General features: G+C 51.8%; 2 protein-coding genes across 2 annotated transcripts; both read left to right on the top strand.

The window, feature by feature from the left end:
- Positions 1-589: 589 nt before the first annotated feature.
- On the top strand, positions 590-6,913 carry mlc1 (modulator of VRAC current 1). Its single transcript, XM_067235176.1, has 11 exons — positions 590-868; positions 1,001-1,090; positions 1,179-1,232; positions 1,935-2,036; positions 2,484-2,585; positions 2,726-2,794; positions 3,157-3,273; positions 4,572-4,628; positions 4,801-4,923; positions 5,095-5,250; positions 6,815-6,913. Exons 1-11 carry the CDS (start codon positions 590-592, stop codon positions 6,893-6,895), a joined length of 1,230 nt encoding a protein of 409 aa, XP_067091277.1. The 3' UTR covers positions 6,896-6,913.
- Positions 6,914-11,315: 4,402 nt separating this feature from the next.
- panx2 (pannexin 2) lies at positions 11,316-16,732 on the top strand. The gene is made up of 6 exons (XM_067235382.1): positions 11,316-11,544; positions 12,618-12,994; positions 13,188-13,925; positions 15,290-15,428; positions 15,933-16,118; positions 16,422-16,732. The coding sequence occupies exons 1-6, from the start codon at positions 11,316-11,318 to the stop codon at positions 16,730-16,732; spliced, it is 1,980 nt and encodes a 659-aa protein (XP_067091483.1).
- The last annotated feature ends 376 nt before the right edge of the window (positions 16,733-17,108 follow it).

The following is a 17,108-nucleotide window of genomic DNA, read 5'->3' as shown; positions in this document are numbered from 1 at the left end:
GACAAGGTTTTGATGATCAGCCAAACTCATTTTAACAGCAGCTTAATGTTAATTCGAGAAACTTTGTGAGTGATGGAACTGATCCAGTGAAGAGATCTGTTATGACTGCAGATCAAATACTAGAAGTGCTTTACGTTCACTTCAACACAGCTGAGTGTTGAAGTGTAAATTCACCTTGGTAGCATGTCGACAGTGTATAGCAGTGGTACAGTAGGGTTGGTGTGTTGACCCAGGCCTGGTTGAGACAACCTCTGTGTGCCCAACCAGGTGAGCCCACCTCAGCACCTCCAGGGAAGCTGTAAGGGCCTCCAGGGAAGCTGTCCGGACCTCCAGGGAAGCTGTCCGGGCCTCCAGGGAAGCTGTCCGGACCTCCAGGGAAGCTGTCCGGGCCTCCAGGGAAGCTGTAAGGGCCTCCAGGGAAGCTGTAAGGGCCTCCAGGGAAGCTGTAAGGGCCTCCAGGGAAGCTGTAAGGGCCTCCAGGGAAGCTGTAAGGGCCTCCAGGGAAGCTGTAAGGGCCTCCAGGGAAGCTGTAAGGGCCTCCAGGGAAGCTGTAAGGGCCTCCAGGGAAGCTGTAAGGGCCTCCAGGGGGATGCAGAGAGAGCTCTCCCCCAGGGAGGAGTTCAGCTACGCCCAGATGATCACCCTGGAGAGGGGGGCCGGAGTGCTGAGCCAGCGAGGGGACTGGGGGTCGGAGGGGGGGTCGGAGGGGGGGTCGGAGGGGGGGCACGGGGGCCGGCCGGAAAGGGACAGCTACACGGTGGATGTCCGGGCCAGCGACCTGCAGCTCGCCACGGCCTCGCCTCGCCTCCACCCCTGCCTCCAATGCTGCCTCAGCTGCCGTGCCTGGCTCTACAGCGTACTCCTGGGGGTAAGACGAAGGGTCAAAGGCAAAACGCCTCGTGACCGCCTCGTGACGCCATTTAGTACAGTTTCAGTGCTTCGATCTGACTCCTGTGTGTGTGTGTGCGGGGGGGGGGTGCGCGTGTGTGTGTGTCTCCAGGGCAGTTTGCTGATCACAGCCGGATTCTCTCTGTACCTGGGCAATGTGTTTCCGGTTGCCATGGACTACCTGCGCTGTGCGGCTGGCTCGGTAAGTGAGCGCTGACGGGAGCGCTGGTGTCTTGATGCTCGTTGTTCAGGATGCCCTCTGACTTCCTGCCCGTGTGTCTGTGTCTCAGAGCCTTCCTGCTGCCTTGGCCTGCTTGGCCATCGCCCACAACAGACATGCAGCGGTGAGTCCAGCTCAGACTCAAAACTCCACCACTGGGCTTTTCTTTTCATGGAACTTTTCTGGAACTGGGAACGGCCGTGATCCGGTCTGATCCGTTTCAGGCTTTACCTTTGGCCCTGTTTCAGCCCCCCATAGACTTCACACCTGTGCTATATCAGTATATCAGTGCTTGTGTATGTATTTCCAACTTGCCTTGCACTCTTTGATAGGGAAGGGCTAATAATCTAGTAAAAGAATAACGCAAGCACTGGAGTTTAATAAAATAATGAAACAAAAAACTCTTACAAACAAGTACAGGTCAGGGAGTCAGCCTGAAAATCTTTCATTAATGTTCTAAAAACACCACTCTGGACAAGATCACTGTACTTAACTTAGTTTAGAATAGGTTTATAGGGTTAGCAATAGGTTATTATGTGTATTTAGGGTTTAGTATATTGTATTATTTATATTTATCTGTATATTTAGGAGGTTTACTTATTTAAGCTTAGCATAGATGGAATTTATGTTCTGTGTACTTATATGTTATGTTATGCCAGGTGCTTGCGTTGTCTGGTCTTGAGAATTTCAGTGCCCAGTCTGACCTTGTGTTGTTCTGTGCATCTGACAATAAAAGACTTGAGCTTGAAGGTGTCTGCTACAGGTGAACACTGGAGATGTTTGCTTCAGGTCAACACCAGTAAAGCTCCACCCATGTCTTTCCCAGGTGTCAGACTTCCTGGTGGTGTATGTGTCAGCGTTCGCGGTGAGCACCACCTGCCTGGTGTGGTTTGGTTGTAAGCTGGTCTTCAGCCCGTCTGCAGTCAACGTGAGTCCAGCATGTCTCCTCTGCTGTTTGCTGTAGTCACCCTCCAGTCTGCTGGCTGTAGTCACCCTCCAGTCTGCTGGCTGTAGTCACCCTCCAGTCTGCTGGCTGTAGTCACCCTCCTGTCTGCTGGCTGTAGTCACCCTCCTGTCTGCTGGCTGTAGTCACCCTCCAGTCTGCTGTTTGCTGTAGTCACCCTCCTGTCTGCTGTTTGCTGTAGTCACCCTCCAGTCTGCTGGCTGTAGTCACCCTCCAGTCTGCTGGCTGTAGTCACCCTCCAGTCTGCTGGCTGTAGTCACCCTCCTGTCTGCTGGCTGTAGTCATCTCATCATGGATCCCTCCTCCCTCACCTGTGACCCCTCCTCCACCCTACCCTCTGCCCTCCACCCTCCTCCCCTCCGCCCTCCACCCTCCTCCCCTCCACTCTCCACCCTCCTCCTCTCTGTTCAGATCAACTTCAACCTCCTCCTGATGATCATGTTGGAGGTGCTGATGGCCAGCACTGTCATCCTGTCAGCTCGCTCTGCAGACGACTGCTGCGGCCACAGGAAGGTGTGTGCGTGTCACCTCATTATAAGACATGGCTTTATCTACCAAGATCCTCCCATTAAATTTCCTTTGTTCATTATTACTCTTCTGTCTCTCCCTTATATCTCTCTCTCTTTCTTTCACTCTCTCCCGCTCCGTCTCAGCTGGTGTATGACAGGCCTGTGGTTTTGACTCCTGCTGTTTTCCCCACCCGGGTCCTGAAGGCCTACTCTGTGAGTACGGACACTCTGCAAGCTACCAAACACCTCCTCTATGCAGGATTTAATCATCTCATAGACGTGTGAGAATGGCTACATTTAGTTATTTAGCAGACGCTCTTATCCAGAGCGACTTACAGTAAGTACAGGGACATTCCCCCGAGGCAAGTAGGGTGAAGTGCCTTGCCCAAGGACACAACGTCATGTGGCACGGCCGGGAATCGAACTGGCAACCTTCAGATTACTAGCCCGATTCCCTAACCGCTCAGCCACCTGACTCTCTAACGTCAGGTAGTGTACACTCGCTGTACCAGAGACTGACGCTGAGGAAAATGCACAGACGTCACCTGGAGTGACCAGAGACGTGTCCCTTCCAGGTGATCCAGGTGATCGTGGGGATCGCTGCCGTGTTTGGAGGGATCATCGCTCTCAACATAGACATCCTGCTCCCTGGACCCTACCTGTCTGTCACCTTCTTCTGGGTCCTGGTGGCGGTACGTGGTCTGCAGCGTCACACAGCCTGTCACTCCCAAAGCTCTGCTAGCACCACTGGGCCCTGTGCTGCTCCGGGTCTGCAGAGGGAGAAGAGAAGCTGAAACTAAACTGGCATTAGGATCCTGTGACTTCCACATAATGTAGCTGTGTGATCATGTGGAGGTGACAGTATACTAGCTGTGTGATCATGTGGAGGTGACAGTATACTGGCTGTGAGATCATGTGGAGGTGACAGTATACTGGCTGTGAGATCATGTGTAGGTGACAGTATACTGGCTGTGAGATCATGTGGAGGTGACAGTATACTGGCTGTGAGATCATATGGAGGTGACAGTATACTAGCTGTGTGATCATGTGGAGGTGACAGTATACTGGCTGTGTGATCATGTGGAGGTGACAGTATACTAGCTGTGTGATCATGTGGAGGTGACAGTATACTAGCTGTGTGATCATGTGGAGGTGACAGTATACTGGCTGTGTGATCATGTGGAGGTGACAGTATACTAGCTGTGTGATCATGTGGAGGTGACAGTATACTAGCTGTGTGATCATGTGGAGGTGACAGTATACTGGCTGTGTGATCATGTGGAGGTGACAGTATACTAGCTGTGTGATCATGTGGAAGTGACAGTATACTATCTGTGTGATCATGTGGAGGTGACAGTATACTAGCTGTGTGATCATGTGGAGGTGACAGTATACTGGCTGTGAGATCATGTGGAGGTGACAGTATACTGGCTGTGAGATCATGTGGAGGTGACAGTATACTATCTGTGTGATCATGTGGAGGTGACAGTATACTAGCTGTGTGATCATGTGGAGGTGACAGTATACTGGCTGTGAGATCATGTGGAGGTGACAGTATACTATCTGTGTGATCATGTGGAGGTGACAGTATACTGGCTGTGAGATCATGTGGAGGTGACAGTATACTGGCTGTGAGATCATGTGGAGGTGACAGTATACTGGCTGTGAGATCATGTGGAGGTGACAGTATACTGGCTGTGAGATCATGTGGAGGTGACAGTATACTGGCTGTGTGATCATGTGGAGGTGACAGTATACTGGCTGTGTGATCATGTGGAGGTGACAGTATACTGGCTGTGAGATCATGTGGAGGTGACAATATACTATCTGTGTGATCATGTGGAGGTGACAGTATACTGGCTGTGAGATCATGTGGAGGTGACAGTATACTGGCTGTGAGATCATGTGGAGGTGACAGTATACTAGCTGTGTGATCATGTGGAGGTGACAGTGTTCTCTGTCCACATCTCCATGTCTGTGTCTCCTGCAGTGTTTCCCCAGCGCCATTGCCAGTCATGTGGTGGCAGAGTACCCCAGCAGATGTTTGGTAAGTCTATCTTCTTTAGCTTCTCCCTTTCCAACCTCTTCAGTTCTTTATAATTTACCAGCCCTATGTTCCCCACCCCTCCTCCCCTCCTCCCCCATCCCCTCCCCTCCTCCCCTCCCCTCCCCTCCTCCCCCATCCCCCCCCCTTCCTCCCCTCCCCTCCTCCTCTCCAGGTGGAGATGTTGATAGCCATCAGTAGTGTCACCTCTCCCCTGCTCTTCTCTGCTGCTGCCTTCCTGTCCTGCAGTGTCCTGAACGTGGTAGAGATCTTCCTGCACGAGGTGCCTGCAGACAAGGTGAGCACAACGTCCCCTCAGTGATTATACCAGGCTCCAGGGTTGTAGCTTGCAGTCGGGTTTTCCAGGCTAGACATTATCACAGAATGCAGTATGACATTATGCAGGTCTGGAGTCAGTAGAGGACTGATGGTATTTGTGTGTGTGTGTGTGTGTGTGCGCGCATCGCAGCAGTCGTACGACATCCTGCTGGTGATGCTGATGGTGTTGCTGCTGGTGCAGGCAGTACTGACTCTGGCCACCGTGCTGCGCTGTGCTTCCTACAAGACCCAGCTCCGCATGGAGGCTCCCGAGTGGGACGACAACCTGCACACACCACTGTCAGAGGTACAGACACACACACTTACACACACACCACTGTCAGAGGTACACACACACACACCACTGTCAGAGGTACAGACACACACACTTACACACACACCACTGTCAGAGGTACACACACACACACTTACACACACACCACTGTCAGAGGTACACACACACACACCACTGTCAGAGGTACAGACACACACACTTACACACACACCACTGTCAGAGGTACAGACACACACACCACTGTCAGAGGTACACACACACACTTACATACACACCACTGTCAGAGGTACAGACACACACACTTACACACACACCACTGTCAGAGGTACCGACACACACACCACTGTCAGAGGTACACACACACACTTACACACACACCACTGTCAGAGGTACAGACACACACACTTACACACACACCACTGTCAGAGGTACACACACACACACACACACTTACACACACACCACTGTCAGAGGTACACACACACACACTCTTACACACACACCACTGTCAGAGGTACACACACACACACACACACACACACTTACACACACACCACTGTCAGAGGTACACACACACACCACTGTCAGAGGTACACACACACACACACACACACACACTTACACACACACCACTGTCAGAGGTACACACACACACACTTACACACACACCACTGTCAGAGGTACACACCACTGTCAGAGGTACACACACACCACTGTCAGAGGTACACAGTTACACACACACCACTGTCAGAGGTACACACACACCCGCACACTTGAACACACACCACTGTCAGAGGCACACACACTTACACACACACCACTGTCAGAGGTACACACACACACTTACACACACACCACTGTCAGAGGTACACAGACACACTTACACACACACCACTGTCAGAGGTACACACACACCACTGTCAGAGGTACACACACTTACACACACACCACTGTCAGAGGTACACACACTTACACACACACCACTGTCAGAGGTACACACACACACACACACACTTACACACACACCACTGTCAGAGGTACACACACACACCACTGTCAGAGGTACACACACACACACTTACACACACACCACTGTCAGAGGTACACACCACTGTCAGAGGTACACACACACCACTGTCAGAGGTACACACACTTACACACACACCACTGTCAGAGGTACACACACACCCGCACACTTGAACACACACCACTGTCAGAGGCACACACACTTACACACACACCACTGTCGGAGGTACACACACACACTTACACACACACCACTGTCAGAGGTACACACACACACTTACACACACACCACTGTCAGAGGTACACACACACCACTGTCAGAGGTACACACACTTACACACACACCACTGTCAGAGGTACACACACCCGTGTGCACACACAGATGCATAAACAGATGTACACATTGTGCACATACAGGACACACAGGTGCCTGCACTCACACACAAATAGTGACGGAGAATCTGATAGGCAGAATAATAATGATGAAGGTGATGATGATGGTGGTAAACAGTGTAGTAGTTCATGACAAACTTTCTTTATTGTTTCTCAGCAACAGGCTTCCAACGGAACGCTGCAAGACTTTGACAAAGACAAGGCCTGGAGGGCTGTGGTGGTCCAGATGGCTCAGTAACAAGAAGAAGAGGAGGAGGAGGAGGAGGAGGAGGAGGAGAAGGAGGAGGAGAGGGAGGAGGAGAGGGAGGAGGAGAGATGGAGGAGGAGGAGAGAGGTGGAAGAGGAGGAGGAGGGAGGAGGAGAGGATAAGATATCAGATGTAGATGTTATCAGATGTTCTCTTTGATGCATGCTGTGCGTTGATACTTTTATACTTTAACAATCTGCTTCATGTAAGCAACTGTAGACATACTTCTAAACTCACTGTTCTCATAACTTCATATTTCAAGTTCCAGAAACCATGAATATAGAACTACAGTGTACCACTTTAAGTAAACACTGCATGTTGGGAGTCAGGTGGCTGAGCGGTTAGGGTATCGGGATAGCAATCAGAAGGTTGCTGGTTCGATTCCGGCTGTGCTAAATGACGTTGTGTCCTTGGGCAAGGCACTTTACCCTACTTGCCTCGGGGAGAATGTCCCTGTACTTACTGTAAGTCACTCTGGATAAGAGCGTCTGCTAAATGACTAAATGTAAATGTAAATGTAATGTCTGACAATGATGTAAGATAGGTCAATGTACAATATTTTGATAAAAATATATACTGCGTTTCTTCACAAGGCCAATAAAACTGTCATTACTCTCGAGATCACGTGTGATCTTTTTAATATGATCTGGTTTACAAGTGCTGGTTCATCAAATCGATCGCTGCTTATCGACTGTCTCTTTCGGCAGTATCGTAGCCTATAGCCAAGACAAGATGCCTAACTCTAACATGAAGTTAAGTTTCAGACTTTAGCCGTACATCATGGTACAAATCAAGCATCCAGCGACAAACGATGTGGTGTTGCCCAGCGTGTTAGTAACCAGTCAGTAGTCGCGGCAACATAACCGGCGGAAACCGGCTTGAGGAGACTTGTGTCCGACCGTTTGGTGCGCATTCATTCTACCGCCTCGGGTAATGCGAGAAGCTCAAAGAGAAAACTTATATTAACATATACATAGAAATCGCTGACGTGTGGGTACAGTATATTCCAACTAAAGATAATCATGCACGTGGCAACAATGCACCACACCCCTGAACCTACAGAGCACATCTGGCGAGGGTGACATTAGGACCCGGAGAGAGGGGTCTGCCTGCTTGCGGACCGAACGCTGTTCTCCCGCTGGGTAACCGGCTTGCATCGTTCAGCTCAGACCTGCAGCACAGTTATGAGTTTGAGGCGTGAGCGCCTCATGAAATGATGACATGTTAAGATATTCTCATCATAATTACGTGTTCTAGAAACTGAATCCGTTGATGATTGAAATTGCAAGAGTCTATCATTTCCCAACAAACTCAAGCGGTTCTCTTCAATTCGTAATAGGTTGATACGATTGCTCGCGTTTCGATTTAGCAAAGAGCGTGGATGCGATGCGATACACTTGATTCCTATTGTGTCATTACACCAAGAGGAGGGGAGAGGAGGGGGGGGGCAAGGAGGGGTAGAGGCGGAACAAACCGGTGTGCCCGGATACACGGTGTAACGGCTCGCCCGCACTGCAGATTAACTCTTACCTCGCCGGGGATGCTGAGGACTTGTAAGTACATTAGATTTCCTTCCTCTGAATGAAAATTCGTGTATTTTTGTCTTTGAGGAATCTTGACTTTAGCCTAAAGGTTTTGCGTGAAAGGCGGACCGAAGATGTCTCGTGTCGTCTCTGACAGGAGAGCAGGTGATACAGGTATTACATATCACAAAAACGAGAGTCCGACTCAAGTCTTTACCCCCTTTTGTCCCTCTCTTTCTCACGCCGACAGACGCTCCCCATCCCGCCCTCTTACCGGAGCTGTCACCGGCCCTGGTGCTGAAAAGCTATTGTGTTATTGACTTGAGTTTTAATCGTAACGTTTTGTGCGGTTTTACTTAAATGTGACTTGGAAGAATTCACCCCACCCCGACCGCTGTGTCAGAAAACCAATTCTGTTTTATAGTTTCGTTTTTTGCAGGGATCTCAGTCAGCGAGTAGTTACTACAAACGAGCGGTTTCGTAACGTGAACACACTAAAACCCCGGTGTTTTGTGCTTAGGGGTACTACGGATTGGTCAGACAACGGTGACATTACCGTAAAATTCCTCGCTATTTACAATTCCTCGAGCAGTCTCTCATGCCGCTGTCGGAAATGTTCTAATAACTGAATCTGGCGCTCTTCGTTCGGCTAACTGCTGTCAGTGACCATACCGGGGTTATAGTGTCCCAGTGACATGGCTTCCCTGTTAAACACTTGTAGCACTCTGAAACTGGGGGGTATAATCTGAAGTACTGGACCGGTGCCAAGGGCTCTCTCTCTCATCACTGCCAAAAGACGAGTGGTTGAAATATGACATTGTCTCTTTAAAATGAGATGTTCTGACGTACATTTCCTCCCGTTTAAATGTAGCCAGAGTTTCAGAGTTTTCGTGCGTAGACTTTGTCATTTGATTTGGGTTGTGAATTGTTATCATATACATTGTTTGATGGCCATGTTGGTGTTATGCTGCATAGTTGTGATACTATACCGTTTAGGAGAAGCACACTGTATCCTTGTGAATGTCCTCCCTCAGACAACGCTCCACCTCTGGGCCCAGCCTGGAGGTCAGCAGGGGCAGCTTTGGTTATTTATTCTATTGATCAGAACACTCCGATAAGAGGTTCATACACACCTCTCCTCATTAGCTCTCCCTCTCTCCTCTCACTCCCTATCCTCTCCTTCACTCTGCTCTCTCTCTCTCTCCTCTCTCTCACTCTCCTCTCTCTCACTCTCCTCTCTCTCACTCTCCTCTCCCTCTCTCTCACTCTCCTCTCCCTCTCTCCTCGCCCTCTCTCTCACTCTCCTCTCTCTCCCTATCCTCTCCTCTCTCTCACTCTCCTCTCTCTCCCTCTCCTCTCTCTCCCTCTCCTCTCTCACCCTCTGCTATGCTCTGATCTCCTCTCCCTCTCTTTCTTCTCCATACACCGGCATGCACGTGTCTAGTTCAGGGAACATTATGTGATTTTTAAAAGACCAATGAAGGGGTGAGGGAGACAGAGGAAGAGAGAGACGTTAAGAGAGATGGTAAGCGAGAGAAATAAATAATAAGTGAGAGAGAAAGAGAGAAAGAGACAGCGTGATAAAGAGAGAGCAAGAGAGGGAAAGAGAGAGCAAGAGAGGGAGAGAGAGAGAGTGCAAGAGAGGGAGAGAGTGCAAGAGAGGGAGAGAGAGAGAGCAAGAGAGGGAGAGAGAGAAAGAGAGCGAGAGAGCAAGAGAGGGAGAGAGAGCAAGAGAGGGAGAGAGAGCAAGAGAGGGAGAGAGAGGGAGAGAGAGAGAGAGAGAAGAGAGGGAGAGAGAGGAGTGAGCAGGGACGGTGCATGCGTTCACTCTCCTGAGAAGGACATTCACATAACCTTCCTCTAATGTGTATGCAGTCCTTAACACACACACACACACACACAGAAAGCTTACCCTGACTGACAGCTGGAACCCTAGTGTGAGCATGGTGTTCATTAATAGACCATCCTCTTAGATTCAAGGGACTGGTCTTGTTGTGACACCGTCAATCTCCAGGGCACGGTACTATCATCCAGTCACCTTAACAATAATGTCACAGGAATTAGAATTCCACAGTTATTTTTCCGTGAGGTGGGGGCTTGGGGGGGGCTGTTCCTCACTGCCCTCGATGAAGGCAGCAGCCCCCCCCTCCCTGCTTCGAGACGTTTGACCACATTCCTCCGGTTCTGTGAGGGGGTTTACAGGAACACAGGCACTCCTGGACTGCAAGGAGAAGTGCCTGACCGCAGGCGTGATGACCACAAGCACTAGCACCCTTTACTGAACTCTTTTCATTCAAAACCCCTGGTTTCTGTTTGTGTGCTGAAAGAGACCCGATGGCTCAATGTTTGTCTTGCAGGAAAGTGAAGCTGGGAAGTGGATGCGGTGGGCACAGAACGCTGATATCTCAGCCCCAACATACAGATCCCTGGAGCCGAACACACACGCCTCACTCCCCACCGGAGGGGCCCTGTCATCCTGCTGGAGACCCAGAAGAGAGGGAGGGGACAGTGGGCCAGTGGCAGCTCAGCATGCTGCGAGCTCCGGAGCTGTGCTCGCTGGCAGACTACTGAACATCATGTCCTGTTGCAGTGAGGTGGACGCCCAGAACACATAGTGGTAGACTCACTCAGAACCAAGACTCTCCTCTGTGTGTTCCAGCAGAGACGGAACCACAGACCTCAGAGAGCCCCCAAGAGAGACAGAGAGAGAGAGGCTGTGGGTGAATATTGAAGCGTGTGCGTTTGTGCGAGCGAGCGAGAGCCTGAGTGCATGTGAGCGTCTGCCTGTGAGTGTGTGTGTGTGTGTATGAGTGTGGTGTGTGTGTGCGGAGGCAGGAGGCAGCCAGGGTCACCGGGGGACTCCCCAACCCTGCCCAGGTAAATCCCGGATGCAGAACATTCTAGAGCAGAACTTGGACATGGCCACGGCTCTGCTGGCAGGAGAGAAGCTGAAGGAGCTCATCCTTCCTGGCTCTTCCCAGGACGAGAAGAACGGGGCGCTGGCTGGACTGCTGGTCCAGCTCAAACTGGAGCTGCCCTTCGACCGGGTCGTCACCATAGGAACCGTCATCATCCCCATCCTGCTGGTCACTCTGGTCTTCACCAGGAACTTTGCAGGTCAGTGCTGGCGGAGGGACAGTAGGGGGCGCTGTCAGTGTGCGGATCCGAACAGGCAGGCAGGCAGGCAGGCTGGTTCTCCTTCGGACTGGGTCTGGTCTGAGTCCGGAGGGTCCCTGTGTTGGGCCGGACTGGGACGTGTCTGCTGAGGCACGTTGGGAGGGTTGGGTAGGAAACGTGTCAGAGGGAGATCAAGAGAGTGTCTGGAAACACGGGGGGAAGGAGGAGACAAATTGTCCTCCAGGGACAATAAAGATTTATTGAGTTGAATTGAGTGAGTGGGGGGAGGGGGGAGGGGAAAGGAAGGGGGAGGGGGGAGGGGAATGTAGACGAGCAGCAGGAGGAAGGAACAGGGGGGAGGAACAGGGGGGAGGAACAGGGGGGAGGAACAGGAGGATGAGAGGGGTAGCTGGATGCTGAGTCAGACTGTCTGCATAGCAGCAGCACCCAGCTGTGACTCTCCTGCTGGGCGCTGCCAGAGAGGAACCACCCCACATCTCCCCCCGTCTCTCCTCTCTGTCCTGTCACCCCACATCTCCCCCCGTCTCTCCTCTCGGTCCTGTCACCCCACATCTCCCCCCGTCTCTCCTCTCGGTCCTGTCACCCCACATCTCCCCCCGTCTCTCCTCTCGGTCCTGTCACCCCACATCTCCCCCCGTCTCTCCTCTCGGTCCTGTCACCCCACATCTCCCCCCGTCTCTCCTCTCGGTCCTGTCACCCCACATCTCCCCCCGTCTCTCCTCTCGGTCCTGTCACCTCCGTTTGGACTGAGGACATCGTCATTGACCTTAGACAGAGTGTAATCATCACAAAAAACGAGTTCGAGCAGAAGCATGTGGTTTCACTTTGTTTCACTGGCATGGGATGCAGACCTCAAAGAGAACATGCTTGTCACATGGTTTTAAACCAAGTAGAGCTAGATAAACCGTCCAGTTATTGGACATTTCATGAAATGAGATTTGCTAGGGGAGATGGAGGGGTGGACCACTGTACATGCTAGTCGTGTGCTAGGTGAATGTTGAAGTGGTTCACTGTGTGGAATGAAGACTAATCGTCTCCCTTTCTGATCCCAGAGGAGTCTATTTACTGCTACACCCCCCACAACTTCACCAGGGATCAGGCCCTGTACGCGCGTGGCTACTGCTGGACGGAGCTCCGCGACGCCCCTCCCGGGATCGAACAGAACCTCCGACCTTCCCTGTTTGAGCACAAGTTCCTGCCCTACGCCCTGCTGGCCTTCGCGGGCATCATGTACATCCCGGCACTGGGCTGGGAGTTCCTCGGGTCAACCCGCCTCACCTCCGAGCTCAACTTCCTGCTCCACGAGATCGATAACTGCTACCACCGGGCGGCCGAGGGGCGGGCCCCCAAGATCGAGAAGCAGATCCAGTCCAAAGGTCCGGGGATCACAGAGCAGGAACGCCGGGACATCATCGAAAACGCAGAGAAGGTCCGAACTGTTTGCCATTTTTGTTGTTGATGCCGTGCACATAGTCCTGTCTTAGTTTAACAGTTACAGAAGTCCTGTCTTAGTTTAACAGTTACAGTAGTCCTGTCTTAGTTTAACAGTTACAGATTTCTTCACGAAAGCGAACCTGGCGCGAGCATTTCCAACCCAGTTTGGTTTGTTTTCGTATGTGAAGGAGAAGAGCCCAGAACAGAACCTGTTTGAGAAATACCTGGAGAGACGAGGACAGAGCAACTTCCTGGCCAAGCTGTACCTCGGCCGTCACCTGGCCATCATCCTGCTCAGCTCCATCCCCATCTCCTACCTCAGCTCCTACTACCACCGGCAGCGGCAGGACGAGTTCACCTGCGCCCTGGGAGAGCCCCCCGACACCAGCAGCATCCCGGACCTCCAGCTGAGCGTCAACTGCAAGCTCCCCGCCGTGCAGCTGCAGCGCATCATGGCGGCCGTGGACATCTCTCTCCTCTGCACCATGAACTTCATCATCCTCATCAACCTGCTGCACCTGTTCGTGGTGCGCAAGTCCAACTTTGTGTTCGACAAGCTCCACAAGGTGGGCATCAAAACGCGGCGGCGGTGGCAGAAGTCGCAGTTCTGCGACATCAACATCCTGGCGATGTTCTGCAACGAGAACCGCGACCACATCAAGTCCCTGAACCGGCTGGACTTCATCACCAACGAGAGCGACCTGATGTACGACAACGTGGTGCGCCAGCTGCTGGCCGCGCTGGCCCAGTCCAACCACGACGCCACGCCCACGGTGAGGGACTCTGGGATCCAGACCGTGGACCCTGGCCTGGACCCGTCCGTGCTGGGGGTCGGGGAGCTCGGGGGGGAGCCCCTTGTCATCAAGCGCCCTCGCAAGAAGATCAAGTGGATCCCCTCCTCCAACCCCCTACCTCAACCCTTCAAGGTGTGTGGCTTCTGAAACCTCTCCCCTTATTTTGATGGAGACAAAAATGTGTTTTTGTATATTTATTTTGTTTGAAAGGGATCGTTTGGAGCGCCACGGAAGCCACAGAGTCCTTGGCCATTTGCTGCATGTCTCTCTCTCTCTTTCTCTCTCCCTGCCTTTGCTGGTGATCATGGATCAATCATCATCTTAATTTGTACTTTCGAGGTAGCTTATCAGTGAGAATGTAGGAACTGATTAGCTCAACTGCTGTTCTAAACGACCAGAGCAGCACTTGTGCCTGAGGTTGCTCAGCACAGCAGCACGTGTGTGCCTGAGGTTGCTCAGCACAGCAGCACGTGTGTGCCTGAGGTTGCTCAGCACAGCAGCACGTGTGTGTCTGAGGTTCCTCAGCACAGCAGCACGTGTGTGCCTGAGGTTGCTCAGCACAGCAGCACGTGTGTGCCTGAGGTTGCTCAGCAGAGGTTGCTCAGGTTGCTCAGCAGAGCACTCAGCAACTCACATGTGAGTTTTGCTGAGTGGGTTCGGTGTGTTGTTCCATTAGAACAGGCCCTTCGGCCAGCGACAGCCTGAGATGGCAGAAAGTTATCCAATTATAACCCTCTAAAGACAGAGAACACTTGTGTAACCTAATCTGCTTGAATCACAGCTAAATGTGCTGTTATTATGTGCTGTAAACAGGGCTGTGGGATGATTTATTGTGTGTGGGCCAGAGCTGGGAGTGTTAGGGTGATGGGTTAGGGTGATGGGTTAGGGTGATGGGTTAGGGTTAGGGTGATGGGTTAGTGTGATGGGTTAGTGTGATGGGTTAGTGTGATGGGTTAGGGTGATGGGTTAGTGTGATGGGTTAGGGTGATGGGTTAGTGTGATGGGTTAGGGTGATGGGTTAGGGTGATGGGTTAGGGTGATGGGTTAGTGTGATGGGTTAGGGTGATGGGTTAGTGTGATGGGTTAGGGTGATGGGTTAGGGTGATGGGTTAGGGTGATGGGTTAGTGTGATGGGTTAGGGTGATGGGTTAGTGTGATGGGTTAGTGTGATGGGTTAGGGTGATGGGTTAGTGTGATGGGTTAGTGTGATGGGTTAGGGTGATGGGTTAGGGTGATGGGTTAGGGTGATGGGTTAGGGTGATGGGTTAGGGTGATGGGTAAGTGTGATGGGTTAGTGTGATGGGTTAGGGTGATGGGTTAGGGTGATGGGTTAGGGTGATGGGTTAGGGTGATGGGTTAGGGTGATGGGTTAGGGTGATGGGTTAGGGTGATGGGTAAGTGTGATGGGTTAGGGTGATGGGTTAGGGTGATGGGTAAGTGTGATGGGTTAGGGTGATGGGTTAGGGTGATGTTAACGTATCTCCTCTGATGGACAGGAACCCTTGACGCTGACTCGCCTGGAGAACCACACCAAGCCTGACAAACCCAAACCGGTTCGCAGGAAAACAGTGGCCGAGACCTTTATGGCTCCCCTGCTGGACAGCAAGGGGACCCAGTACCCTCCCACAGCTAAAGGTGAGTCTCACAGCAGAAGGTCATGCTGCAGGGGTCATGCTGCAGGGGTCATGCTGCAGGGGTCATGCTGCGGGGCATTTAGGGTACAGAGCCATCTTTACTGAGTCATCACATTTTTTTTTCTTTACTTGTGAAAACGTCTCAGAATCTTCCTCAAATTGGCATGCATCGTGATGTTGTAACGTTAGTCTCTTTCTTACGTCTCTGAAACTCGTAACTCTGCTCGGGCCGAGATAGTGTTCAGATCTCCGTCCGATAAGGCAGTACTGAAGAATATTAACCGTATTCATCACCTACAGTATGACACCTTAGCATCTCTCAGGACTGTCACCGCACTGTTGAACTTAATCTCCAACCTGTGAAGGTTCAACAGGTCACGCCCTGCACGTTATTGAATGTTAACCAGAGGCTATTAACACAAAACTGAGCATTATGTTCCCTTCTTGACTGAACTTGTTTTTGTATTTTCCTTGTCACTGATAACTTGTTCTTTTCAACGTACAGATCTGAGTGCGATGGAGAAGAAGCATACTCGTAACTTCTCCCTGGACGTGCATCCCTACATGCTGACCATCCGCAAGCCCAAGGTGGAGGCGGTCATCGCAGAGGCCCTCCCTCCAGAACATTCCCTGGACGCTGTTTTCATAGAAGGCACGCACACCATCGTACACGTGTCGGCCTCCATCACAGGTAGCCTAGTTCCCTGTCTCAGGGGGGGGGTTATCACCAAGGAAACCTGAACCTGACCATGTCTGTCTTTAGTTTCCCTGACTGTTGCCCGATAGTTTGAAAGAACAGGGGAAAGAGTCCACTGGTCTTTCATTTAACCTCTAGCCGCTCCCGGTTCTATTATTCCAGCAATATCACACGAGAGGGTGTGCATTTCTGCTCAACGTCAGCACGGTCGAAGACAATCATGGAATCACGGAATGCCTCTTGTCCAATCAAATGACTTGGTCGGAACTTACCGCTGTCTATTCTTCTCCTCTACAGAGAAGACGAACGGCAGCCCAGCGTCCACCAACACAGCCTTCTCCACGGTCACCCTCCCCACCAGCACCTATCTTAACGGGATCAGCCCCAACCCCCCCTCCTCAGGTGACCCCCTGAGCCCCGCCCCCCTCGCTAAGGACCTCCTTCCCCAGCAGGAGGCGCCAGACACCAAGATAGAGTCCTTCACCAGAACCCCCGCCCACCAGCTGCTAGCCATGCACCACACCCTGTTTGAGGAGGATGAGGAGGCGGGGAGGAGAGACAGGCTGGCAGAGAGACCCGGGGAGTTGATCACTGCTGGGGAGTGTTGAGGAGACACCTGCAGACACCTGCACACACCTGCTCCATCCCAGTCACCCCCCAGCACGTAGCAACCTCTCCTCCAGGTTCCTCCGCCCGCATACGTACGTACTGCTGTGACGGGGCGAGGAACAACAATAACAGATACAGAGCTGGAGAGCCTTTGGTTGGTGTTTTCAGTCAGTCGTAGGTCAGGATGAAACACCCGTGAGACAGGTTTCAGTCATCAACGTTCATCTAAGGGAGGCAACGCTCGCTAATCAACAACAAGGCTGGTTACCTCTCGGCAGAGGAGGATTTACCAGGCTGCTATTGGGTGGGCTAGCTTCATTTAGATCGAGAGTCAACTTGCAAACACTCGTCCACCAGATCAGGAAACAAGATGCA

The sequence above is a fragment of the Osmerus mordax genome, chromosome 4, assembly GCF_038355195.1.
Source record: "Osmerus mordax isolate fOsmMor3 chromosome 4, fOsmMor3.pri, whole genome shotgun sequence".
NCBI classification, from domain to species: domain Eukaryota; kingdom Metazoa; phylum Chordata; class Actinopteri; order Osmeriformes; family Osmeridae; genus Osmerus; species Osmerus mordax.
The sequence above is the reverse complement of the archived record's forward strand: the minus strand, read 5'-3'. Positions and strand labels throughout refer to the sequence as shown.